This window comes from Haliaeetus albicilla, chromosome 8 (assembly GCF_947461875.1).
Source record: "Haliaeetus albicilla chromosome 8, bHalAlb1.1, whole genome shotgun sequence".
Classification (NCBI taxonomy): domain Eukaryota; kingdom Metazoa; phylum Chordata; class Aves; order Accipitriformes; family Accipitridae; genus Haliaeetus; species Haliaeetus albicilla.
The window spans coordinates 5,599,399-5,626,945 of NC_091490.1; the positions used below are offsets into that span (position 1 = coordinate 5,599,399).

At 48.1% G+C, this 27,547-nt stretch overlaps 1 protein-coding gene across 1 annotated transcript in view; it reads left to right on the top strand.

Annotated features, from left to right (window-relative positions):
- Positions 1-26,514, top strand: part of PLPP3 (phospholipid phosphatase 3) — a 45,731-nt gene extending 19,217 nt beyond the window's left edge. Inside the window, exons 2-6 of the mRNA XM_069788652.1 lie at positions 5,796-5,953; positions 10,686-10,969; positions 11,738-11,795; positions 19,721-19,897; positions 24,662-26,514. Coding sequence (XP_069644753.1) covers positions 5,796-5,953; positions 10,686-10,969; positions 11,738-11,795; positions 19,721-19,897; positions 24,662-24,787 — 803 coding nt within the window. The 3' untranslated portion in view covers positions 24,788-26,514. The remainder of the gene's footprint in view (positions 1-5,795; positions 5,954-10,685; positions 10,970-11,737; positions 11,796-19,720; positions 19,898-24,661) is intronic.
- The last annotated feature ends 1,033 nt before the right edge of the window (positions 26,515-27,547 follow it).

Genomic DNA, 27,547 nt, shown 5'->3' on the forward strand with positions numbered 1-27,547 from the left:
GATATATGCTGATCCTTGCTTATAGCTTCTTTAGTCCTCTAAAGCAGGTACCTGTTCTACCATAAAGTCTAGGGTTTGTTTGTGTGTTTGGAGAATTTTCTGTCCTCATGTGTCTGTGTAGCTGAGAGTAGTGGAACTGTAATAGAGTTGAATGGGAATCTGTTTTGCAAACAAAGGTATTAGATGTGTTTCCAAAATACAGGCAGATGTACAGAGCAGTCTTCTGGACTGCTGGAACCAAGGTGAAGAACAATTAAGACCGAGCAGGTAATAAAGTAACAGAGTTGATGGTACTCTGTATTTCTGGTTAGCCTAGTTGTCTCCTGTGAATATATGGGCCTCAAGTATCCTGATTCAGCCAAAAAACCATTGGGAAGGAGGCACATCACTGATGCTTTCAAGACCTTTAAAAATTCCAACATAATGGCCCAATCCAGTCTGCAGTGGGATCCTTCTTTTGGCTATCGCTGTCCTGCGGATCAGGTCCACTGAGATTATTTTTTGGTTGACCAAGCTCCTACTGCTCCTTCAGCCACCCATTTTGTTGGTGCTGGTGCAGAATCAGGCCCTATTGTGATTGGCAGCGTATGCCTGATGTGATGGAAATGTAGAAATACTTCTATTCTTTGTGTCACTAAATTTTATCTCTGTGTATATATGTAATGTCAACTGGCTTCAAGAGTTGTTCACTCTTGCAGCAGCTGCCAAGTCTGGTCTGCAGTGCTGCAATTCTTCTCTAAAAGCTGGGGAAGCCAACTTCTAAAGCCCCAATAAAAGCCTACCATAGGCTAATCTAGTTTTTATGCATTTTAAAATATGTACAAATATTGTAAACCAAATAAGGTTTATATGTACCCAGGTCAGCCACTAAGTAGTTCAAATAGAAAGCCCGTCTCTTGTAGGTACCCAAATATTTACAGAGTGTGTCTTGAATGAGGAATTAGATACGCCGCTCAGCCCTGCCAAATTATTTAATGATCTTTTTTACTTATTAAGCTAGATGTTTAATCTACTGCAACCTTAAAAACACGCCCAGGGCCTGGACACTGGCAGCCAAACACATCACAGAGTGCTTGTTAGAAATTACCATTGCTTTGTTGAGATAGCCAGCAACATCCCACTGACCTGCAGGGTTGAAAGAAGAAAGATTTAGTGGAAAAAACCCAACCTCCATCAAAACCAAACATTAAAAAAAGACCGTGATGGTGTTTAATTTAGTGCAAAGGTGAAGGTTGGCCTGGGAAGATGAGAGCTGCATGGGTGGGTCACTGCAGAAACTCCTTTTCCCCTCCCGATCCCTCCGTGGCTTTTCCGATGGGTGGCCAACAAAAGCTTATCCCCTTTTTTTAATATTTTTCCCCCATTAAATCTGCACGAGCGTTAACTTTTCAAAGACTCTGAGATTCAAAGTGCTGTACCCAACACAGAGCCCTTTCTTCTGCCTTTGATTTTATGCACATTTCAAGCTGGTCAGAGAGTACGTGGGGCTTTTGCAAGGGTTTTTGTGTAGGCTTGGTGGTGGGGTTTTAGCTTTCATGCTGCCAGCCTTCCCAGGATTATTGCCTATTAATTGCCTTTTAATAAAGGTACTGACCAAAGAAAGGAATATTTTTTCCTTGGTGCTAGATTTCCAAACTTGATTGGCTTTATTAAATGGAAAGACAAATAAATTTAAACCCTGCACTGAAATATCTTGGTGTAGGACACCAGCGGTTAGAGGTCACCAAGTCACTTGGACTTCCTCCCAACAAAAGCAACATCATTTTTCAACGTCCAGCCCCACGGCATCCCGCGGTGCCTCGCACAATTTGTTAGTGTCCACACCTGCTCCGTGCCGCTTGGAGCGGGGCTGAGCCCGTTTGAATGGGGCAGGATCAGTCCCCGAGAGATTTCTGTTATGCTTGTGGTTTGGAGCCCTGTTTGATCTCCTACAGCATAATTAGATAAAAGCATATGGTTGGGATTTCCTTGTTCTGCTATTAAAGCAGAAAAATCCCCTTTATTTAAGGAAAAAAACCCCTTTCCTTCACCTTGTGAAGTATGTTACAATTCAGAAGGTAATCTTGGCTCCAGTCACCTTTTTTGCATTGGAATAAGCAAATCCCTTTGTTGTTTTATGCTTTAGTTTCCTCTCTCTGTGAGATGGGGATAACAGTGCTTCTCTGGTTGCACAGCCCCGTATGGATGCGCCGGGGTTGCCTCCATGCCTTAGGGTATGGTCCATAGGCTGCTGGGTAATTTCTCAGCATGGAGGTACCCGTATTAAGGAGGACGCGAGGACCTTCCACAGCGTTACTGAAGATTTCGCAGTAGGTCTGTGCACACGGGTGAGGCGTAGCCACAGACAGAACGGCCAAACAGGACCGTTTTTGGAGAAGAGTGACCATCCCCAAAATCAGTGTAATTTTTTTGCCCGCCGTGTATGCCTATCGCTTACTTCAGTGCAAGTCACCTTTCGTTACCGTTTTCTGAAGCGTACCTCTTGTGTTCTCAGTAGTTTTGTACCGTGGGTAGGGGTGGGAAGCGGTGGAGGCTGAAAACTTAGAAACTTTACGGGGTTCAACTGTTGAATTTGTAGGTGTAAGTCACTGCAGCCAGGGATGCATAATCCACATTTCCTATTAAAACGCTGAATCGGAGAGGTAGACTGGGGCAGAAGAGGTGATGAGGCCAGATGTACCATCGTCATGGTACAACCCTACGCTGCTTGCCTTCCGTTTCCAAGAGCGTGTGGGCTGTAGCCCCATTTCTGGATACCTTTGCCTTCAGCAGGTCTCCTAGTGCGAATAACATCTCTGTGGCGTTTCGCTGAGGGATCCCAAAGGCACCTCTCTCCACATTTAATTTTCTGTCTTCTTCCAGACTTCCCTCTGTAGTGTTTTTCTGCAAAACCCATTCTCTGGCTGCCTTTTGGCACCGCTACAGGCTTCTCCGTGCTGGAACCCCTTTGCCAAAAAAAATGTGGGTGGTGACCTAGTCACTTAGACAACCTGTCCTCCAAGCAATAACCTCGTGGAAGAAGAGCCATCTTGAGCGTGATTTACCGTTCGCCATGGGCTGGGGTCTTCTCTTTCTTGGGTAATTACGGCTGAAAGAGCAGCCTCTCACCGAGCCCTCGAAATCAAAGGCATGTTATGTCTTCTAAGTAATATCCGTTCAGCTATGGAGAGTATGTTTATGTTTCTCATGTTTAAAAAAAAAAAAAAGGGGGAAGGGAGGAGAAAAAAAAAAGGGAATCTGAGGTTACTGTTTTGCTGGAAAAATGTCAAGACTTGATTGGCAATATCCCGCTAAACCACAAGTTTGTAGGAGAGAAAACAAAACCATTGGATTTTCTAAACTATGCCTATGTGCACTTTAAGAAAATGTATACTATATAGGTCAGTTATGCTCTTATTATAGCTGTGGCAAGCGTACATATAATTGAAACGCGGAAATACTACGCCATGCTGTTCAATGAATGAAGGGAAAACAAGTCTTTATTATTCCTGGGTTCACATAATGTATAGGAACACTATTGTCTTTTTTCTTTTTTTCTTTTTTCTTTTTTTTTTTTTAAAAGCCAGTTTTAGCTTTCAGATGTATTTTATTGTCTGTGGGAACATGTGTTTTACAGACCTGTCATGTGAAAGCTATTAACAAGAGGAACTGGAGAAATAACAATAAGCCACGTAACCGTGGCATGTCTACTCCCTGAGTTCAACTGTTACGCTGCTGCTTCAAGTGCATGTGAAATTGGATCGTGCCGAGCGACGTTAGCTCTTCTCCTGCAATTTTTCATTGGGAAACTGAAGGATTTTTTAAGTGGCCTATTAATATCAGATTGCTGGCATCAGAGGCACATTTTGGGGCCAAGCTGGCAAGGCATCAAAACGGTTAAATAGTGGAATGAAGATCAACTGGATTCACACGAGATGTCCGATTTTTATTTACTAAATCTGAGCTGGGCAGGCAGTTCTGAAACCTTTCCTCGCTGGTTCACACGTGTGGTGGAAACCGTCCTGCCCTGCCAAGCACCGCGGGGCCCGGCGCTTGCAATTAACCCGTTTCCAGAGTTTTTAGAGAGGATCGGAAAGGGGGCCTGAGCGGTGGCCGTGGCCGCTCTTGGGTACCTGAGAAGCTTCAGGTCTGTGTGTGGTTGTCCCTGCTCATGGATGATGGAGATTTTCCTTTTTCTTAAGCCTAACAAAACCTCCTAATAATCCAGGATTAGGCAACCTATTAACGTATAGGAAAAGGAGCCAAAATGGATTGCGCAAAGTGAAATGCAGAAGGTGGTTCACGTGGAGATGGGGAACGTTATTTTGAGGACACTTTTTAACAACCTGGACGGTACCCTTGCTGATCACATCTAGCAGATCGTGATCACTACAAATGTACCAGGGACAAATTTAGGTCAAACCCAGCAGCGCTTCGTTTTTATTTTTTAAAATTTTTTTTATTTTTTTATTTTAGAAGGAAAAACCCTCTGATGTCTTAGACTTCTAGCTATGTAAACAAACCCACAGACACTTAAGCAAGTTAGTGGTCGACAAATATTCCCTAGTGCTTTCTGTAGGATCTGGGTGTGAGACCTGTTGTCTTGGCCCAAGGACAGCCTGAACCGCTGTGCATTTGTTTTCCCCTTACCTGGGTTTCGCTCTGCAAGTGGGAGGAGGGTTTCCTGTACCTTGTGGTTTGTGATTTACTCTGAATGCGGGTTTCGGGGAATTTGGGGCTTGTTTTGGTGGGGATGTACTGCTCTTCTCGGTGACGGGCTTAACGGCGAAGGTAGATGGGGAAACTGAGGCAAAGGGAAGGAGGGTGCCCTGCCCAAGGTAACGTCGTGGCTGGGAAATACCCCAGGGCTCTCCTAGGTTGGAGGCAGCGTTGTATTTCGCTGAAAGACTTAAAAGAATATGGATTTACAGATGTGCAGCAATTTTGAGGTGTGCCCTCCGTAGTGTGTCCCCTAACCCGTCACCCGGTGGTTTTGAGCAAATCTGCTCCCTGCCTGGTGCAAAGGTCCAGCTGAGCTGTGCAGACACGGGTCTCCTGCACAGAGGGTTCACAAACAGCATTTAAAACCAGATTTCACGTGGCTTCCACGCGATCGAAGGCGAACGGGCTCTGATGGGAGTTCAGCAGCTCTCGCGGATGGGCTGGTCGGGTGGGTGCTCAAGCGTCCCCTCGCATGGATGGGTCAAGGATCGGTGTCCCACAGCTGCCCAAAGCACGTCGTCTTACGGCGGTCGTAGGTACAAACGCATGCGTACCCTGTAAATACAGAGAGAAGGGAGCCAAGGAAGGCTTCAAAGGCAGAAAAGTAATGGGGACGGAGCGTAGCTGGGCTGCCCAGGTAGGAGAAGCTGTGCTGATACTTGATCCGCCGGTGTTTGTTTGCACAGCTCGGGGTTGCCCTGCCGTGGGGCGCTCGGCAGAGCATCGGGCCCTCCCCGGAGAAAAGTGCCAGATTCGTTTTCATGGCTTTTTGCAGAGGAATTGCTTTAGGGGTCCGTTCCTGTAAGTTAATATTTGCAATGCACAAGGCTTAACTGAAACCAGGCAGTGCAGACATCTGATAACCATAACAGAGGAGATGCTTTTTCCCTGCAAGAGTGACTTGGAAAAGCAAATCCTAATGCTATTCCCTTTGGAAAGATAGCAATATGAAAAGAAAAGCATCAGGAATGGTGCTGCGTGGTTTGCGAGGGGTTTTCTAGCTGGGTCTTTTTTTTTTTTTTTTTTAATTGGCAAGTTGCTTTTATTTGCCTGTATTGCTGATGGGCTTGGTTGCTGTCTCCCCCTCTTTCTAGCTGGGTTGCCTTTCCTCATCATTGAAACGAGCACAATCCAGCCCTACCAGCGGGGCTTCTACTGCGACGACGACAGCATCAAGTACCCGCTGAAGACGATGGAGACGATCAACGACGCAGTGCTGTGTGCTGCGGGCATCCTCATCGCCATCCTCGCCGTAAGTACCACCTCCGAAACCTCCTCTCCTGTCCCTTGGGAGTCCCGGATGGCTTTTTTTTTTTTGTCACCTCTTTAGCCGATGGCACCAACGTCCCGTTGGCGTTGGGGGTTTAACTGAGTCTTGCCAGTGCGTCCACGCTATCTGCCGAGGCGCGCATCTCCTCCGTGATTATTCGGCTTCCGCGTAAGCGAGGAGCCGTAAACTTTTCCAAATGAAAGCTTGTAATGGGAGGAATGAGATTGCTCTTGAAGCCTGTAAACAGGCCCAAAGCTGTTCGGGCAAGTCTGTGAGCTCCGCAAAAGCTTTTTCACCCTCCAGTAGGAGTTCAGAGCAGAAGCAAAAAGACTTGAGTGTCAGTAAGGACTTGGCATGGTTTGTCCCTATTCAAATAACTCTTGGTATTTGCCTATTTTATAAGGCTTAAAAAAAAAAGAAAGGATACATCTTTTCAGCTAGCCAGTGCCTGGAAAAGTTTCACAGGTTAGTATTAGATTTTTAAGAGATTGTGTATTACAGTCCTTTTAAAAAGACAATTAAAACCTTCCACGGGGAGCATATTCCCAGAGTCCTCACTGTAAAAAGTAGTTAATGCACCACCTTGCCAATGCCTCCCCATTTCTCTTTTCCTGCCAGCTTTCCTAGAGCCGTGCTAGGAAACGGTTGCACGGCGAGAGCTTTATGTCGGCTAAAAAGCTGACTTCAACCCACGGAGCTGAGCCTCCTTATGCCAGCGTGTATCCGGTGCTGCGGCAGAAGGCAAGAGCCGTCTCCTGCTTGCTGGTTAAATGCTTCCAGCTGAAGGTGAAATTCCCCTATGAAAAGTACCTACGTTTTCCTTCTCACCTGCTGCCGGTGCAGCTCAGGTGCTTTCCCAGAGATGCTGCCTTCCTCTTGGCCCTTCAGCTGAGAGGGACGGAGATGGAGAGGTCGGGAGCGCTTGTTCCCCTCCTAGCTTTCATCTTTCCTCGTAGGAGCAATGTCACGGGCAATAGGTATTTTAGCATGGCATGGTGCCTGCTTTGGTCATACCCCGTCCTCAGCCTTGCTGCTTCGTGCCGTGAATATCTCCATCGTTTCCTGACCACGGAGACTCACTTAGCAAAGTAGGTCCCCAAAACTGCCTTGTCCCTATGCCCCCTCCCTCCTCAAAACAAGCCCAAAAGGTGCCAGAGCCCCCGATCTATAAACACAGCAGAATTTTACCCTGCAGGTGAATTACCCCCAAGTGTGGAAAAGCCATAAAAACGAAATGAAAAAGCCTCTCATTTTCGCATTACTGCCTGGGCTATTGGCACACCGGCTCCATGCGGAGTGTGCTTCTGATCAGTAATGAGGCGGTGGCAAATACAGGAGTTGGAACAGAAACTGGAAACATAATCAGCTGCCTATGTGATCCATCAACTTTCTAACACAGAATAGCAGGTCAATTAAAAGAGAAAGAAAATCCCCAGAGAGTTAGATGTTTCTGCCCTGGTTTCACTGTGCCCACAACAAATGTAACTTAATAAGGTAAATGCAAAAGCTCCGTTATTTGCTGTTGAGTGATACAAATGGCTAACAAGGAATTGAAGCAACAGATTTCTTTGCTATGGCAGCGTGCATGGAAAATTCAAGTCAGCCTGACCTCTTTTTTCAGATGTAACCCAGATACCAGAATTACTGTAGCATAATAGGAATTCCTTCCAAATCCACAAAGCACTGACTCCGCTTCTTTCGCTCACAACGTTTGCCTTTGGAAGGCAGGACAGCGGTTAAGAGGACTTCCAGGGAGCTGGCGTTTTGGATAGCGCAGCCAAAATTTCACGCCCTTGCTTTACGTGGCGTCTTGGGCAGTCTAGCCCGGGGTAAAAGGTCCAGGTCATGTTTTAGATGGCTTGAGGACACCCAGAGTGCTCACTAAGTAAACGGCAAAGGCAAAGACCTTTTCTTCTATCGGGATGTGAGAGGATATGCGTTTGGTTTTAATACCTATATATTTACCGACTTCAGGCAAATTTCTCTGCAGATGACCTTGGAGAGGCTCATGCCTGTGGGCTGTGCACTCTCACATCTCTCCCGACTGCTCTTGTTGCTGGAAGATGGTTAATTTGATCAGCACAGAAGCATGTTGATGGCCCCTGGGATGGCCAGGAGAAGGTGATATTTTCGTCTTCCTGAGCCTCGTACGGGTATCACTGCTGTGGTGCCCCGTGTCCCCGCACCTGAGAGGTCTTGAAAGCCTATGAAAAATACCTAAGAAAAGTCATTTCCTAGATGATCTAAGTTACACAGCTAGATTAGTTGGTTGTTTTACAGTTGAAGGTGATATGCTTCAATGTGATTAGACACAGAGAATGTTACACTAGAGACATAAGTGATTAGAAAAGCTCTAAAAGTAATTACGGGCTAATTGGATTGCTGGTGATACCTTATAATAATGATAAAACGGGCACGACAACCAAAAGTCGTTGGCAAAAGGCATTTACAGACAGAAAAGTTTGATGTTGGCTTCTGTCTAGTGACTATCTTTCTTAAATGCGTGTGCCAGTCCCCCAGGAGCTGTGCCCATCACGTAGGTACAGCATATGTCCCACGCGGATGGCTCACCAGAAGCGCAAGGCTTAAGGAGAGCTTAATATCTTTAAGACTTGTTTTCTTTTCAGGATGTCCTTTCAGTTCGTGCACATCTGTGCTGTGTTAGTTTTTCACCGTCCTGCTTCATCTGGGACGGCGTTGCCAAAAAACCAAGGTTACCCAATTTTTAGCTTCTCATTAAGGTTGAGCCATGGCTTTAACTAAGCGGAGAGGGTTCATGGCTGCCCAGCAGCGTGTTAGCAAGGGAATGAAGTCTCCAATTTATAATCTGCTACATGTGTGCAATTACCCAGACCACCAACGGTGAGAGAAAAATATTAATCCCCAGACTTTTGTTGGTCCCTGTTTAAAATGGTCACATGCCTTTCCCCGGCCAAGAGCCTCGGGTTTACGTGAATCTGTTTGTGAGTTTGGAGTAATGGCACATCTGCCGGTATCAGATGTCATCCTTAATTTGACTCGTCTTCCCTCTGCAAAAGCCACGAGTTTCGAGCCGTGTAGGCTCCCCTTCTTGTGAATTTAGGCTTTTGGGTGAATTTAGGCTGCTCCGTGTCCATCCGGGACACCCTGGAGCTGCCTCCTGCCAGAGGAGCAGGAGATGCTCCAACCTCCCTCTGCACTTCTCAAGCCCGTAGCTCTCCTGGCTGCCAGCTTGTGCTGGAAAGTGGTCCAAAATGGAGATAAACCATGGTTTTTGGAGCCTGTGAGGATTAAAATCACGCTGGAGCTGGTTAGCTGCAGCTCCCCAGACAACTCTCGGTCACGACCAGATTTCCAAGAGTAAATCTTAGCGGTGACATGTAAACCCCGAATGATGGTGCAGCCACCCAAAGTATTTCTGTGCACGGTAGCAGAGCATTCTAGCTTGGCCTTTATGTTTTTTATTATTATAGTTGTATCTCTCTCTCTTGATAAAGCCTGCTTAGCTGCAATTTCAGCTGCTTTAGGTCAGCCTTAGTTTTTTCAAGCCACGGTACGAGTGAGTTCAAACAATGATACAGCTTCATCTCCTCTTAGTCTAATTGCCATACTTTTCCAGTTTATTAGTTTCCAAAGGTTGTGCCAAGCTTTTAAAAAAGGTAGGCAGGGGAGCCTTGTCTCCTGCACGCCGCTGGCAGGCTGCCACGCCGGGAGGAATATTGCTGGCTGCTCCAGAAAGGGATTAACATGAAGGCATTTTTCCTGACAGTTAATTTTACATATCATGGTCCTCGTGACTAGAGAGGTGCAGGGACGAGGGGGTGGCCGAAAAAAAACCCTGCCTCGATTTATTACTCAGGTATAAAAACATTTAAAGTAATGAATAAAATCCTAAAGCTGTAAATCTGGAGCTCAAAACCTAGGTGTGTAACGTGACGGAGAACAATTTAAGCCTTTGCCTCTTTGGGAGAGGTGAGACATTTGGACTTCATTTCACAGCCTGATTTTCATTAACCTGCCTTTTAAGAGTCAGGATTATGAGAAGCCAGGTCCTCTGCTCCCTGACAGTGATTTATGGAGATATTGTCAAACCCCAGCACCCCTGACACAAGAAAAACATAATTTGCTGCCACGCAATGGCAAGACCCCTTGAAATGCCCAGAAATAGCTGGCGTTTACGGAGGCTTTGAGCGGCTTGAATTGGTTCTGGTAGCAGCAAATTTGGGGCCAGAATCTGAAATGTCTGGGGCTTTCTGAGTGTTCCTCTCTTGTGTTCATGGTTTTCAGAGAGGAAGATAAGCAGGTTCTGAGGTTACTCATTTCTTTTCCTCCAAAATGAGTTTGATATGAGGGTAGTGGATCTGGCCTCTCCTTCCCAAACACACACTGATTCTTTATCTGTTTTATGTTAAATTTTGTTTTCCATAGTGCTGGTATAGACCTGGGGCACTGTTTCACTTCTGTAAAGATATGCCAACGTGCTACACCAAAATCTAGCTTTTTTTCTTCTCGTTTATGCATTTTTTTTTTCCATAAACAACATTTCAAGCACTGCAATCTCTTCTTGAGAGGGAAGAGGAGGAGGATGGAGAGACACTGGGCTATGGGAACACGATTCCCAGTTCGAGACGCTCCGAGCATGAAGAGCTGTCTTGGCTCTGCATTTGCCACCCACCACTGGTTTTGTACAGCATCTTTCCTGCTCTCTAACCTCTCTGTTGCGTTTCCCCCACAGATTATAACGGGAGAGCTCTACCGCATCCACTACCTGAAGGAGAAGTCGCGCTCCTTTATCCAGAACCCCTACGTGGCTGCTCTCTACAAGCAAGTGGGCTGCTTCGTTTTCGGCTGTGCCATCAGCCAGTCCTTCACAGACATTGCCAAAGTGTCCGTCGGGCGCTTGCGGCCGCATTTCCTCGAAGTTTGTGATTTGGATTTCTCCACCATCAACTGCGCTAAGGGAGTTTACATCCAAAACTACACCTGCAGGGGAAGCGACAGCAAGGTCCAGGAAGCCAGGTGAGACCCCGGGGCATCGAAGCGATGGGTTGCCGCCACCAAAATAGTGTCTCACGCTAAATACGTCTCAGGGCTTCTCTGCCAGCGATAGCTGATTCAAACGCTGCTTTCTCTGCGAAGGCCGTAACTGTCTGCCAGCGACAGGCGCTTTCCCTCGGGAGTTGCGGGACTCGGCTGAGTAATATTTCTTTTCCTTTTTCTTAACTCCTACGCTATTGTTTCCCCAAGCGGTTGCTCAAAGTGGGAATTCACTGTAAGAGCTGAGCCCATGGTGAGCAGCTGGAGCTGTCCCATGTGGCAGAGCAGAGGGCTTCTCCTCCAAGGAGGTTCCACGCAGGCAGGGCTGCCAGCACCTTCCCTTCGAGCTGTCTATCAAATCCATCGGATGCTCAGTTTTGACATTTCCAGGAGTGCATTTCACACGCTGCAATTAAGCGACCGGAGAAGTTGCTGGCTTCTTATTTCTTTACGGTTTCCTGGTTATTTGAGGCGAGACGATGAGTTATCGGGCTATCCTGGAAATAACTTGCTGTCCCATGAGTAGACCAGGAAGGGACGAACAATGCGAGCATCCTGCCCATCCGTTCGCTTTCTGCCTTGCGAGCGAGCGGGGCGGATAACCGGGGTTTTTGTAACCCAAAAGACTGGGGGTTGCGGGTCCCTCTGCTTCGGCACCCTCGGTAGCAGCAGGCGAGTCACCGTATTAGTGTAAAATTATAATGCCGACGATTATAGCGGCTGGTTCTTAGCACCTGCTTTGTTTTGCAGGAAATCCTTCTTCTCCGGGCACGCGTCCTTCTCCCTCTACACCATGCTGTATTTGGTGGTAAGTAATCTCAGCCTCGCTTGAGATTGAGCCGATTTATCCCCTGTCCCCCTTTCCCGAGGCACTCGCCCATGTTCGGTGGCAATAACAGCATGATGAGCATCAGAGATAGAGGGTCGGCTGAAGAAAAACAGCTTGAACAAGCCGGTGGGGGAAAAGATCCGCTTGCAGCCCCTGTGGTGGTATTTGGGCTGGACTCCTGGGGTGATAGCTGAGCAGTGCGGCCTTGGGATGTAGCCAAGCCCGCAATTAAATCCGAATACTACTAAACCTGCGGACGACCTGTGCAATTTTGTTCGCCCCCACGTTGTGGTTTCTACGGGGGAGCGTTTGGGGCGAGCCAAAACGTTGCACGGATGGAGGGGAAAGACGTGCCTTCGCGGCTCTGTCAGGGGGTAAAGGCTGGTTCCCAAATGTGCCAGCGGAGCAGGTGGAGCAGCCTCTGCCCGCCTGGATCCGGAGCGGAGGGCTGGGACTTGTTTTTCTTTGTCAGTGAGAAATGGCTCTACCCTTCCTGCGCCGGGGCTGGGGCTGGGGCGGCTGCCAAGGTGCTTCCTGAGGGGGCTGGACCCGCACGCGGCGTTTTGGGGGGGGTCTGGGTAGTGATTTGCGTTTTGGTTTTCTTTTCTTTTTTTTTTTTTTTTTTAATTATTATTTATTTTTCCAAAAAAATCAGGAAAAAGGTTTCGGGATTCCTTTCAAGGTTTGTGCCTTCCCCATCTCCTGTAAGCTCAGACTAGCAAGTAAAGAAACAGCACGGCACTGATAAAAACATTAAAGACAAGCATTGATATACGAGCAGTGTTTCCCCCCACCATCCCTTTACTTTACCCTCTGAAAAGATACGTGACCGCTGCTCCCTCCTGCCTCTTCCACCCTGGAGCCCCCCTCTCTGTGAGCAATTTCTGTGATTTAATTACTAAGCTTTCCAGGCTGTTGGGGGTGGCGTATTAAAATCTTTCCTCATTTTCCCCCCTCCCCCCTTTTTTTTTTTCTTTTTGTTCTTGGAAAACTTCTGAATTTCTTCAGTAAACACTTTGGCCATTTCCTTCCAGCTGCGTTACGATGCAGAGCCGCCCCAGCAATGCTTTGCAGGAGGCTCAGCCCTCTGCCGCTGCCGCCGCAAAACTTTCCGAGCTGAGTTTGGAAACCATCGTTCACGCTGGCATTTATTTATTTCCGAGGAGATCTGCGGGCAGTCAGATAAATCAGCCCTGAGATGCTTTTGAGCCTGGCATTTGGAAACACCGAGGACTGCCAGTCCCTATTAAGTCAGCGATTTTTTTTTTCTCTCCAAATACTCAGCAAGATTCAGGTTGTCCTTTCAGGTTTTTGGTTTGTTTTTTTTTTTTAGGATGTGCTGCTCCGAGGCCTTTTTGGAAGCCAAGCCCGATGCTTTACCTTTTGCACAGGATCATGCCCTGCAGCATCCTTCAGGTTTTTTTTTTCTGTGTTTTTCTGAAAATCCAGCAGTTACAGAGCAGGCAAAAATCAAACGGGAATGCTGGTGGCAGGGGGTGCACTGGAGACCCCAAAACTGCGGCGTGCATGCAACATTCCCACGGGGATGCATGGAAAACCTGCGTGGCTCACTTTCCAGCGCTGCTTTGCACCAACGCCTGCTGCCTGATTTTCTTTTTAACTTAGCAGCAGGCTTCAAAAGTGGCGTTGAGCTCCTGCGTAATGCTTCGGAGCCGAAAACTGCCTCCGATCTCTCTTTGCTGCCCTTCCCTGTCCCCATATGGGAGCAGTCGAGCTATCAGCGCTCAGCAGCCTCTGCCCCTGTCCCTCCTGATCCGGGACAACAGGCTGCTCCACTTACCTGTCTCCACGGAGCGGTTTTGATGCCCAATCCCTTAAGAATGATTTTATGTTTTTTCCTTGTCCCCAAACTGGGATAAGGTCAGTAGCAGGGTCTGTCTGACCAGCTCTTCAGTTGCCTTGTGCCTTAAAAAGTCAGGGGAAAAATTACACCAAGTGTTCGGTCATAAATTGAAGGGTGAAAAAGGAAGTTGAGACAAGACAGTGTGGTGTGGTGCCTACAGAGGTGAGGAAATGATGATCTTAAGGGTCTTTTCCAACCGAAATGATTCTGTGATTCGAACTTGTCTAGCAGCACTCTGCTCTCTGTCACTCCAGCTTCCTGGCTGCTGCCAGAGCCTGAACGAGAAATCTCATAGGAAAAGGGAGGCAGAAAATCTGTCATGTTGGAGAGGCTGATAATATCCAAAAATAATTTAAAAAAAAAAGGTTATAATAAACCAGAGATATTTTATTTAATATAAAATAAACCCTGCTCTCTTGCCCAGCTCAGCGAATGAGTGGGGTTTCGAAAGCCTGGTTAGAAACATGGCATCCACCATGCCAGCGCCTGCAGGAGGTGGGTTTGATGGATTTGACCAGGGGATCATCTCAACCAAAACAAAACAGTTGTTGTCCGGCTCCTGGGAAGCAAGTTGCTGCCGGCGCTTTGGGTACCAGGAGTTTGCTGGGAGCCTTTGCAGAGTGGGGGTATTTGGGGGGGCTGAGCACGTGCTGCGGAGCCTTGGCTGATCAGCCGCCTCCTGAGCGCGTTCCCTACTGAACAATACTTCATATTTCAAGGATAAGTCACTTCCCGTCTTTCCTGGCGTTCCCTGGCTTCGCTCTTAGAGCCCATTCTGAATTACAGTGTTTTCAAGTTTGCCTCACCTGATGGAGACGGGTGCCAGAAAGCTTTAGTTGGTCTGTTAAAAGATACCTGGATTCCCACGCATCCCGCGGGGCTTCGCCTGCACCATGGGACTGGATTTGCCCGGGTATTTGGTGGCCGGTGGATGGGTGACCACAGCTTGCTCATCGCCTGGCACAGCAGCAGTGCCCTGCGGTATCCATCAGGGATACCAGTAGGAAAAGGCGGATAGATGCCAAGCCCCAGAGGGCTTTGGGGGAAAAGTCCCAGGGAAAGGCACTTGTGATGCAGTAAAATCTCCTGGGATTTAGTTCTAAACACGGAGATTTCAGGGCGAAGTTTCTCGCAGCCTTCTTGTCACCAAGAAAACCCAATCGACATCAGGCCTTTGTATAAAAAATTTAAGAGGGGAAATTGCGCTTGGGTAATCGTCTTTGTCTTAATTTTCCTTGCTTTGTTACTCCTTGGCTGAGTGAGCCCATAATACGTATTTATAGCAGGCTGAGGAAAGATGAGGTATGTGACAGCTCATTCCACGCAGCCCTCTGGACCTGACCCACACCTCTCCAGTTTTGTTTCACTGGACATGGGGAGTCTTTGTAGAGAGCGATGGGACCTTCCTGCTCCCCTCAAGCACGTGAGACCGTAATGCTGATGGTTTTGGTGTTTTTACGGTACGAAGTTGCCTGAAACCACATAGAGGATGCAGAAAAACTAAATGAATATCAGAAAAGCTACATTAATATCCCTCAGCAATGTTGGCTGATTCTGGATAAAAGGGGAGTAAACCAGGGCAGCTTATGTATTTAATGTGTGTTGGTGGGTGAGACTGAAGACTTCAGATCAGAGTGGGTTTTAGTGTGTTCTACTGATTTATATGAAAAATTAGAGATGTTGCTGGTTTTGTGTATCAGGGGGAGTGTGAGGCTTCTCACCGGGGTTTCTTGCTGAAGGGTGAAGGTCCCAGTGTCCTCATGCTGCCGAGTCATGACGTGCCCCTGCGAAGGAAACTCCGTGGTGTTTGTGGACTTGGAGTCAAGTTTAGCGGTCACCTAAGTAAACGACTAAACTGGAATCGCGTCGGAGGCCAGGGCTGAGGCGTGAACTGTGTTGCTGAGCTGATGGGGATGTTCCCGATGGCGTGGGAGGATGCCGTACGCTCAGCAAAGGCAGGGAAGAGGCAAACAACCATCCCTTTGGCGCTGGGAGGTCTTTGCCCTTCTCCTGTCCTTGTCCCCTGGCCATCTTGGTGCTAAAAGCTGAATTCTGCAGTTCCCCTTCCTCCAGCTGGCTTTCCCCAGCCAGGGAAGCGCGTTACGCCGGGGTGAGTTTGGATTTGAGGGGTTTTGGCCCTGCACTGCTTTGGGTACCACTCGGTTTGCAAATGGGGCTGGAGATGGAGGTGACTTCAGGTCAGACAGTCAGAAACCAGACTAGCCGTTTCCCAGAAGGAAACCTTAGCTGTGACTAAGGGACGTGGTCGATGGAGTTCAGCCTTGCGGTGGGGAGAGTGTGAAGGGGACGGGATTTCTGGGCAGCAGAAAGCCCCGGGAGGCTGGAGGTGACGCTTTCAGCCCATGTCCCCTGCCAGCTCCTCCTTGATGGGTTTGCTCGGGGATTGTGTGTGGCCACGGGCTGTCCCCACCAACACTGTGGAAGTCCCCTGGCAGAAGAAGAGTGATGGGATGTCCTTCAAGCCATCTGCTTTGTGGTCATTGGTCTTTGCCAGGAGACAGTGGATGGGAACTCCAAATAACTCCTGCTCTGCGTGATCCCATTTCATTCCATCCACCCTTGCTTCTGTTGATGCTCCTCCTGACTTTCGCTGCCCTATGATGGTCTGTGGTGGAAATAACTCCAGTTGTGGTCTTGCTCCTCCATCCCTTCCCAGGAAGGGCTCCATCCAGCCCCACATTCCCATCCAAATCTGGCAGTCCTTAGCAGGCAGTACTTCAGATTTGCTCCCAGGTTTCCAAAAAAACCTTCAAAAGCAGATTTTCAGACAAATTGCCAGGAACTTCCCATTTCTTGGTAATAGCACTAATTCCTGGTTTAGGGAAATTCTGATCCTTTCAGCCCCCGAGCTCCCCTCCCACTTTTTGACCTTCTCTTATTAACTAGGTTTTTCTTTCATACTGAGGGCAGAGACAAAGTTTGGAGCACCCTGAGGCTTGCCCCTAAAGTACTTAGGGGATCCTCAGCACCCTGGTGTTTGAGCCCAGTTTTCGATGTACTGCGTGCTCATAATATGCCTGTGGAACATGAAAAGTGCTGTTACCTTATTTTTTTCCTTTTTTTTTTTTTTACTTTATGAATGGGGAACTAAAGAGCAATTTTCCCAAGACTTTTATTGCGGCAGTAAAAGGAGCCTCAGTCAAGATCCTCACACTGATAGTGCAGTGTTTGAGATGCATCTATTTGAGTGGGTTTTGTTCCTCCAAGATGTGCAGGTGTGGGTGTAAGTTGGGTGCTGGGGACTCGGGTGGCACCCAGCACACCTCGTACGGTGCCCCGCTGCCTTTGCACACCTTTTCCAGGGCTAAAGTGCGTACATCAGGCACACAGTTCAGAGCTGTGCTTTGGAAGGAGTGGGTCAGGATACAAACAAGTTTTTTTTAATCGCTTCAGCCCCAGAAGCGTCTGCTTTATTGTGTGTTCAAACTCGGTGTTAGCTTATTATTGCTAATTTTTAATTGATACTTTGCATCCTCACCTGTAGATGACCTATTTAGTCCAAGCCTGTGGGGTGGAATGGTTTGAAGGGATGTCAAGGCTGTGCAAAAGGGGCAAATGTCAGGTTATCCAGCAGCAAAATTCTTTCTTAAGGGGTTTGATGTGAACGAGCCTCAAGACTAAAGTACGATGTTAGGTTTCAAGTTTTCCTGGTAGAACTAAGAGTAATAGTTTCTAAGGTATAATACTTGGAGCTAATTTTGCTCTGCAACAACATACCAGAACCTAAGCTTTGCACCGTCACCTGGGCTGGGCTGAGACTCTTGAATGTGAAAACAATGCTGAGCCTAAACCATGGCAACAGAAGCATATTTTTATATCTTTTGCATGCTTTAAAAATGCTACTCTCCACAAATGCTGTTTTTTCAAGAGCTATTGTCTCTACACTGAGAAGTTGTGTTTAAAGATCTCAGGACCCCCAGGTCTCTCTATCACCACCTTCCCTGAATACTTCCCAGGAGTATCCTGCCTGCATGGTTTATTCTCAGTGGCAGATGACTGGGTGCGCAAATACCATGGCACTGAAAATTCGGCCAGCCTAATAAGCATTGCGAACTAAAAATGCAGTTCCCTGCTAATGAGCCGCATAGATGTTTGCTTGCGGGATGAAGTGCCTGCTGTTAAATCACTGCAAGTGACTGTGCAGGATGGGGTTGTGCTATTTTACAGCTCCAGCTTTCCAGCTCAGCGGTGGGTACGTTTTACCTGGAGGAAAAGCACCTCCTCGTTGGTGATGGCTTTTGGTTGTTTGGGGTTTTTTTTGATCTTTCTGGGCAGAACGTGCCTCCTAATTTTGATATGGTGATTGTTGACTCATCTTTCTGCCGAGCGTAGAAATCATCATCACAAACTAGAGAACCGGCCGAGTGGTCCATTCGCTGGGCTACATCAGCGTGGGTTTGCCGTGGGGATCTAGAGAGCTGTAACTCGTCCCGTAGCATCGCATGTGCAAGTTTACACGGTGCAGGGGGTGTGCCCTGGTGACGTGGCTCCGTTCCCAGACTTGGGCTGGTTTGCAGATATATTCCCCAGAATCGTAACGTGCATTAGCCAGCGCCGAGCTGTTTTGGTACTGCGCTCTTCCATGTTAATTGGCTAACAATTTGGATAATTTGGAGCATCTGCTCCATTCAAATGACATGTTGTTTCATTTCCTCTAAAGAGCCCAGTGTGTTCTTTCCAAAAAGGGGTAAATATAATGTTTATGCAACAGCCAAACATTATAAATTGGCCAAAATGATGCTTCCCCCTTATCAGCTTTCCAAATAATTCTGGTTTTATAGGTAAATGGTGTCATTAAGTTATTTGCGGTTTCAGGGAACCCAACGAGAGCTTCATTCCCTTTTGTATCAAGGCAGTGTAAACTGCTCTGGCTGTGTAAAAGGGATCGTAAATGGGTATTAAACCCCTTTCCAGCCCTCTGATGTTGCAGAGTCCCACGAAGCATGCCGGGTCTGACTTCCAGTGTTTTTCCTTTAGGAAAGGGAGAATGTACCTGCTGTGGCTGAGCCCACGGGCAGTGGGTCTGAGCTGCAGGAGCCGAGCAGCGTTTGCCGGGCACTTTTTACGCTCTTTGAGCTGTCAAACGCCTCTCTGCTCCCCAAGCCCGAAGGTTGCTGCGGCGTCCCTCCCTTCCCGCAGCCTTCCTCCCCGCTGCGCCCAGCCCCGCTCATCCGTGGGCAGCGCGTTGCCGTTTTTCCTGACCTCTCTTCCCGCTCGGCTTCCCGGTTCCCACAGGAACTGGCCGTGCCCGCCGGCCGAAACGGAAAAGGGCCCGAGATAGTCACGGAGGGGCAGGGGACAATGTCCATTTGACGTCACGTCAGCTTCGGGTTTTTTTGGGTCAAGCCAGGACCTTGCTTTTCCCTGGCTGGTTAGGAGTGACTTCCCGTGCCATGCGGTGGGATGGTTGCTCCCTACGTCCCTGCAAACCCCGGGGCTCGGGCTGGGAAGAATGATGGCAACGTTAGAGGATTGCATTTTGCATCCACATCGTCAGCGGCTGCGGCTGGAAATTCTTGGGGCTGGCTCTGGAGGTGCGGCATGCTGCGTTGATTCCGTTTTTTCCCTCTTGAGAGATACCGTGGGTCCTGCGTGCCCCAGATTTGGGACCTTGCTTCTGCCACACACTAAATAGCGGTGGGGAGGAATTTCCTTGCTCGGCCCGACGCGATGTTGTGTGGAGGCTGAAGCGGGGCCACGGTGTGAGCCAGGATGCGGGGGGTCCCAAACCCCTGACCCTGGCTTACCGAGGAAGGGCTGTAGCCATCCACCTCTGCCCTCATCCCCTCCATGGGTTAAAATTCCCCCCCCCACACATGACGGAGGCCATACATTTGCAAAGAACATCATTATTCTTTGACAACTCGCCCCTTCCTTGAGCCACGGGGGTGTGGGTGCCCCACAGCCAGCCCCACAGAGCGGTGGCTGCCCTGCGTGCACATTTTGGGCGCAGCTTCTCCTTTGCTACCCTCAAATTAACGGAACCTTTTTTTTTTTGTTTTCCTCTCTTCCCCGGCAGTTTTATCTGCAGGCCAGATTCACGTGGAAGGGAGCCCGCCTGCTCCGTCCCCTCCTCCAGTTCACCCTCATCATGATGGCGTTTTACACCGGCCTGTCCCGTGTGTCGGACCACAAGCATCACCCCACCGACGTGCTGGCGGGCTTTGCACAGGGAGCCCTGGTGGCTTACTGCGTGGTGAGTATGGCAAACCGGGCAAAAAACCCCCCAAAAAACGGCAGCGGGGATGCTGAGTGGGGGTGCCGGGGGAATAGCGGACACGTCCCTCAAACGAACTGCATATTCAGCAAAAAAATGCAATATTTAAGGTTTTTTTGCCCATCAGCCTTTTGCTCCTGGAGGCTCCTGGGCAAAGGGTCCCTTCTTCCAGGCAGCTCAGGGTGCTGCAAAGGCGTTCGGACGAGGGAGGGTATTTTTCCCTCTCGGCCAGCAGCGTTTGCTTCTCCAGCTGCTCTCGGTAACGAGCACCAGCTCGTTTTGCAAGGCTTTCCACCAGGACCCAAGCGGGGAGTCTGGGATGGTTGGGATTACGGCTCTTCCCTGCACAATCCAGCCAGAAGCCATCTCCCGGGAGCGGGTGTCTGCCCAGCGAGGGGAGGCAGGCTGTCTCGTTTGGTGGTGGGTTTTTAACGTAGCGAAAGGGCTCGTGAGAAAACGGCGAACAAAAGCTGTGCCCGCTCGTCTTCGGCTGCCGGGCTTGTTCTCATGCAATTTGCTTTCCAAAGAGTGACCTGATTGCGCAGCTCTGTAACTCGAAGTGACACAAGTAGATTTTTAAAGTAGGCAGGGCGGGGGGCACCGGGTCGGGCGGCTGCCTCGCTTAGAAACAAAGGGATTGGGGGTTATGGTTGTTTGCACGTCTGTCCGAAATCCTGAAAGCAAGATTTTAACAGCTTACCACTTTCTTGGGTTCTTTTTTTGCTGGTTTTGTTGTTTCTTTAATTGTTCTAAAAGTAAAGCAGGCCCTGGAGGCAAGGAATAAAGTTTGCTAACGTTATATTTTGCAAGGAGAGAAAATAGGTTATTTATATACTTTCCACTCACTGATAATATTCGAAAGCCAAGACAAAAATGTCACTGTCAGGAAGTTTTTATGAAGTATTATTAACTCTCTGAGCAGTAGCTGTTGGGTTTTGCCGTCGCCTGATGCCAACGTCCCATGCGGGGCTGGCAAATTCAGAGGGGGGGGAAACTAGAGAAGCGCATGGGGGCACAGACACGTGCCTGCTCGCAGCAACAGCGTTACAGGTCCTGCGTCCTTCGTTCCGGTATTGTCAGGGTGTTTCTTCAAATCCTGGTCATCTTTTCTTATCCCAGCGGTCAGCTGGAGCAGCTCGATGGCAGCCCTGGGGAGAAAAGGTCCTGGGCCACACGGGGAGCAACGAAGCAGCTTGTCTCGGTCCAGATGCCTCGATTTGTATCATGTGGGTTTATTGAGACACCACGTGCGCATCGCCAGGTGGTTTTACGAGGGGGTATTTATCTCTCCATGTGCCTTTCTGCTTGAGAGGTGGGATAACATCAATATATAGGGACCAGGCGATCCATCCCTGGATCCCAGCAGCGGTTTCCGAAAGACAATAGTTCTCCGGATGCTCGTCCCGAGCATCCGGATGCTTCTGGGCCGGGACGAATGGCAGGGCTGGCCGTCCCCTCCGGCAGCTGGGAGCTGTGCTGGGAAGGGGAGGCTGCGGCAGCGTTGGGCTGGTTTTCCTGTGTCGAGGTAAACCGACATAGGAAGCAGCTGCCTGGAGTTTCGCAGGCAGGCTTGGGTTTGCCCGTGAGCCTGGGGCAACCCGTGCTCCTCGTCCCAGCCGGCTCGCGGAGGGGGCAGTTGTCTCCGCACCCTTTGCAGGCACGGCTCGGCGGCTGGGGACGTCTCAGGCAGCGGCTTAGGACTAGGGGCAGGGTTTAAACCCAAGCCTTGTCCCATTTCGTCGGCTTGCAAAGAACTGTCAATATGTTCTTGTTCTCCCGAACCTGGCTTTGCTGGCGTGAGTCATTGCCTAGGAGGAGCCGGCAGACTTTCCTCCCTCTTGGGAGATGGACAAGAGGAAGGGTCACTCCGAGCCTCGTGGAGTTTGTGTTGAACGTATAGTTTAGCAGCTTTTTCCTAAATTACCGGAATATCAGAGCAATTACTGGTATGTCCTGGGGGTCCTTGCCCAGCTCTGGGATCCAGCTCTCGTGCACGGGATGCTCTAAAGCAGAGGGAGAGACCTGGAGACTCGTCACCTCCAACCCATCCTGGGTGCTCCCAGACACCCTTTCCCCCAGCAAAGTCTTCAAGGGTCCACTCTGATGGTAGTCAAGGGCCGTTAAAATACCATCGTTACCAGGCTGTAATTTTCAGTAGAAACCAATTGTGGGTTTCGTCTCCGAGGGCTGCCAGAGCTTGAATCCAGGTTGTGCTGCAGCACACACGTTTGTCCTTCAGTGCCTGAAATAACAAGCAGAAGACATTAGTGTCAAGCGCTTCCAGCTGATGAAACATTCGGACTCGGATCCAGGGTGAAATACGATGAGGATTTCTTAAATGGAAATAGTTTTTATGCGCGTTGTAGGCAGCCTGCTATGCGTCGTGTAGTTTATGTCTCATCTGATGGAGAGAGAAAAGCGGAGACGTCAGAAGGACGTGCTCCTGGTGTTGCTCTGGTTAGCTTAGATGAGTTGTTTTAACCTCTCTATGTGATTGATGATTTTTTCAATATACTGAATAGGAATAGGAATTGTTAAGCGGCAATGTAAGATATTGGTTTACTTTGTATAATACACGCTCGGTCTTCTGCCATCAAGTTTTCTTTATGGGTGGAGAGCACCTTCTACAGGAAATGGAGCTAATCCAAGTGAAAAACTTTGCATGTTTATTAGTCCTTTTTTGTGTTAAACAGTTCAAGCATTAGGAGGATTTAACACACTGTTTTAGCCCCCAAAGATCATGTTTCATGATTCCTATAAGTGTTTATATAACCTCCAGCCATGTTAAAGTGAAATACGGTTTAAAGAGAAACGAAACCTCTTACCCAGTCTCTGAATTAAACCCTCGAAAGCAGCGAGCAGCACATTAAAAGCTAAAATACCCAGGATGACGCTCCACCATAACTCATTCCTGTCCAAAATAGGGACCAGACTCGGTGTAATCCCCATATGCTTCTTGCACTCGGCAATCTCCTCCCATAAATTGATTTGTCATGGCTATCTTGGTGCAGAAATTGGACATCTTTTTGATTGAATCCAGCTCTCTGAGGTGGGCAAGCAAGCGAGATGGCATCTGAAATGCACCGAGCCAACCGAACGGGGGTTTTACAGTTATTAATGACCCAAAAGAAAGCCTTTGCCAGAGCAGTTCGACGTGCTTTTACACTGTGATGCTGCAGCGAGAGGCCAGACTCCAGCTTGTGATCCTTGGCAGGATCAGCTGGATCCTGTCATTTAACCAAAGGTACAAATGCTGCCACTTGGATGCCCTGTAAACAAATTTATCAGCTCTGTTATACAACTGGGCAGCCAGACACCAGCACACGCACCGAAAAAAGAGCTGGCTTATATGTCAGCTCCCTCCCTGCTTCTCCACCGAGCAGTAAAAGCCAAGCAACGACAGCTCAGCTTCCCGCGTCCCCACTTATTGTAGGAGTAAATTGCCACTTACAGCAAGTTTGTTGTCTGTTCAGCTTGGCTCCTTATCTGCCCGTGCTGATAGGGACTTGCAAAAGTTGTTTCTGAGGACGACTAGACCTGCTGCGTAGGGCTCTGGGTAGCTAGAAAATGTGGAGATGCAGATGGGGAAAACCTTTGCTCCCTCCTTGTGTGACCCAGCCTGGATGTACTAATCTAGTAGTATTCCTTTGAGCACCTCGGACCTATTTTTTTTCCCGATTTATCTCGTTGCCTAAACGTTGCATTCGAGTACTGTGGGAGCAACCTCAGATGTGCTGCTCCTCCCCGGGCTTTGGCTCAGCAAACCCACAGCTCAGTCCGAATTATTGACGCTTAAGGATGTCCGAGATGAGCCGGCAAATTTGGGCTGGCGGAGGCAGTTGGCGGCGGGACCAAAGTTTGGGACTTCGGTGCCAGCTAACAAAATGATGAGTCCTCGCCACTTTCTGCTCCGTCCAGAGGAGATCCATGCTGTCTGCCTCTTTTCCCTCCTGGCGTGGGGCTGAGGTTTGGCAAGGGAGAAAGTGCCCCGGTCCTGGAGGACCGATAAGCTTTGTGCAGCGGCTGCCAAGGGAGGATGTGGAAGTTTCCTCCCAGCACTTTTTTTCTTATTGTGTTGCTACCTCCCGAAATTGCTAAGTGCTGGCTTTTTCACATCCGGGAGAGGGGTTACCTCATGGGATATTTAGGAAGAAGTAGTCGGAATAGCTCCTCCTCTCCTTAGGCTTTGGCTTCAGGACCAGATCCCAGCTCTGTACCGGTGCCTTGGTGGGGCATGAGGAGAGCATCGCTCGCCATTGACTCATTGCTGATAACTTTTAACACAGCTTTGATTTGAAAGCTTTTAATTGCCTACCTGATGTCCGGCTGAATGAATTGTTTCGTGCTGACTCCATCCCTAAAACCACTCACCGTGAGTCAGGCCAGCCCTTTGGAGACCTTTTGTTATTTTATTGGACTGCAGGCCGTGTGTCTGTTTCCTGGCTTTTCAACCTGTTCGGCAGAGGTTTGGATATTGGACTCGGTGATTACGCAGTGAGAAATGAAATCATTCTGTAATGGTTTTACGCTGTTTTGTGAGGTCCGAGCCTTTTTCCGTATTGTACAGAAAGGTGGTAGCAGGCGCTCGGGATTACACAGCTATCAGTGTTACGGGCAGGCATTCAGTAGCACAAAAAGTGCTATTTTTGCAGCTTAAAGATACGTATATATTCTGTGAACCAGATTTTTGAACAGAGCATCGCCCGGTGTGGCTAAGTTTGCCTTTTCCGCTTATTCCTGCAGGTGTTTTACGTCTCAGATCTCTTCAAGCCCAAGACAAAGACTTGCCTGCCTCCACCGCCCATCCGGAAGGAGATCCTTTCACCTGTGGACATCATTGAGCGGAATAACCATCACAACATGGTGTAGACCTTCGAGAAATTGGATGGGTGTTGTATTTTATTTTAATTTTTTTTTTTTTTTTTTTTTTTTGCAAAAAAAAGACTGCTGACGGCAACTACCTGCTGCTCTCAAATCTCATCAGACAGTAGAATGTAGGGAGAGACTTTCTTGCCCGACCAGTAAAGTCTTACTCTGTGGTCTTTTCAACTTGCGACATTTGGATGAAAGGGGTGGTGGTCAACTAAGTCAAAAGCGACAATGAGAAAGAAAAAAAAAAAAAAACAAAACAAAACACAAAAGCCGAACAAACAAAGAGAGGTGCCGGAGTTCTGGATGTGCAATTGGTTTGAGTGTTCATGTTGTAGTGAACGCCAAATTGTTCATAGCCTAATGAACACTAAGGGATTTTTGGAAAGCTGGCCATCTTAGGGTTTTTTACTATGAAGATTTCCAATGCCTGCGAGAAAAAAAAACAACTCACGCCTAAATTGTGTAGCACTATATACGAGAAACAGCACTGAGTCAAGATCTGGGATTGGTTTGTAAGAGTTGCTTTTTTTCTCCTTTTGATACTAGTTTATTTTTTTCCTCCTCTATTCCATACTGTGACTTAGTTTAGAAGAAGCTTGCCCAGTCAAAGGTCTCCGAAGGGTCTCTGTTCACACTACACGCCTTTAACGAGCAGTCCCGAGACGCGCAGCGAGGTTGAATAACTCCATCCGCCGCGCAGAGAAGCCACATTTCTTCTTCTCCGCTCGCTCCCTGGCCGAGGGTTTGTCCTGCCTGAGCCCCCCCCCCCGGGCACGTTCAGCACCCACAAATGGCCCTTCACGAAAAGAGCATCCTCTGCTTCCCGGCCACCCCCACCCCTCACCTCCCCCCCAAAAAAAAATCACAGCAGATCTTCTGTGCGCCCACGGGAGCGGCGGCTCTGCTGAAGACGCGTTCGCACTACAACCTCGGGGCTGAGTCCTGGGGAAACTTTTATTCTGCAGTTTTGGGACGGGCTGCTGGGCGGCACGTCCCAGCCTGGGTGTCAGTCGGTTTGTGCATCCCCCCCCCTCCTCCTCCTCCTCCTCCCTTGGGCACCCCAGTGTGCGCCACAGCAGGTACCAGGTCCTGTGCTCTGCTCGGTGACACCGGTGGTAAATCAGTCGTGCCTAGATCGAGTGTGATTATTATTTTTTTTTTTTTTTTTTTTTTTTTTGCCCGGAAACCACAGGTTCTTTGGTTTGCAGCCCTTTCACAGAGCGCGTTTGCAAAGGGATCTCGCAAAGCATGCAGAACGGCCATTTGCACATCCTTCTTACAGAATCCGTCCTATCATTTCAACTATAGCAAGCTATGATTTTTTTTATATATAAATATTATATAAATAATGTATAAAACCTTAAAAATTAACTATGTAAAATATTATTTCTGAAACAATTTTAGATATATCCACTATGACTATAAACTGTGTCCTGACCTGTGTTATTTACATTTTGCTGCTTAAAAAAGCATTGGATTAATTTTTTTATAGTCGACTAAAATATTGTAGTTCTGTGGTAGTAATATTTTAATGAAAATAACTACAATTAGAGACATTTGTATAAAAAAAAATCATATTAAATTGTCTGTATTTTTGTAATGTTCCATTTTGTAAAGAGAAGAATATTCAAAGACTTTTGTAGAATACAAAATTGAAGTTTGTATCTGCGAAATTATTGCTGTATAAATGTGCTTTTTAAATAAAAGCTCATAACACAACTAAACATCCCGGTGCGAGTTGCGTTCTGCCTTTGGGTTGACCTTCCCCTGCCAGAGAAATAGGGCCCTTGCCCAGCAGGACGGTTGGGGGGGACCCTTTGGGATTTTGAGGATACGTGAGGGTATCTGGATGAAAAAGGACCCGATGCCACTTTTGATGGGTGTGCGAGAAGGTCCCACCAGTTCCTGACTGGGGAGGGTATGATGGGGACACTCGTGGGTTTGCATTGAACTGCTCTTAGCTACGCCCAGTCTTTGAGCAAATCCCTTTTTATTGAGGGCATCCCTTTTTCTTTAGCAATGTTATAAGCTTTAAAGAAATATTATTGAAATAAAATACGAAAAGCCACAGCCCCTGCCCAGGAGGGCTCACAACTACGCTCTGCACCAACACCTTTTCCATGAAAAACAGACACTTTGCAGCTGAACAAAAACCTTGCAGCTTGCTGGGTTGCAAAGATGTGGGTGGAAGGGGAAAAGAAGAAAAAAAAAAAAAAGCCCACAACAACATGTGCTCAGATACGCACATGTGCACAGCATACAGTTACAAGGCAGCCTTCATTATTTTTTTTTTTATTATTGTTTTTTTCCTCCTCCTACAGAAGAAAATGAACTTCTCGGCAGTGACACACGGTCAGGGCTGCGTTTCGGCCACTCCTTGGGTGAACCGCATCTGCAAGATAACGCAGCACAGAAATAATTTGCAAGAATGCATGACAGGAAGCGAATACCACATCAAACTGCAAATAAATAGCAGGTGGAAATTAAGCAAGCAGAACTCAGCTAGTACTTGCTATTATTATCCTAATTAGTAGTAATATTTTATTATGCGTGGAAAAACTCTGTAAACCTGCACCTGTCCTAAACGCAAAGGGAGTTCCCGTGGTGCCGCGTGTGATTTGAAAGCGTTGGGGGGCTGAGCGTGTTGTAGAAGCGAGATTTTAGCTTCAGTGATCGTGAGGACAGGCTCGGGTGCGGCAAGCGCTGGGCTGAGAAAAGTGTTTTCCTTTGCATCTTAACCCGCAGCTACTGGGAAGA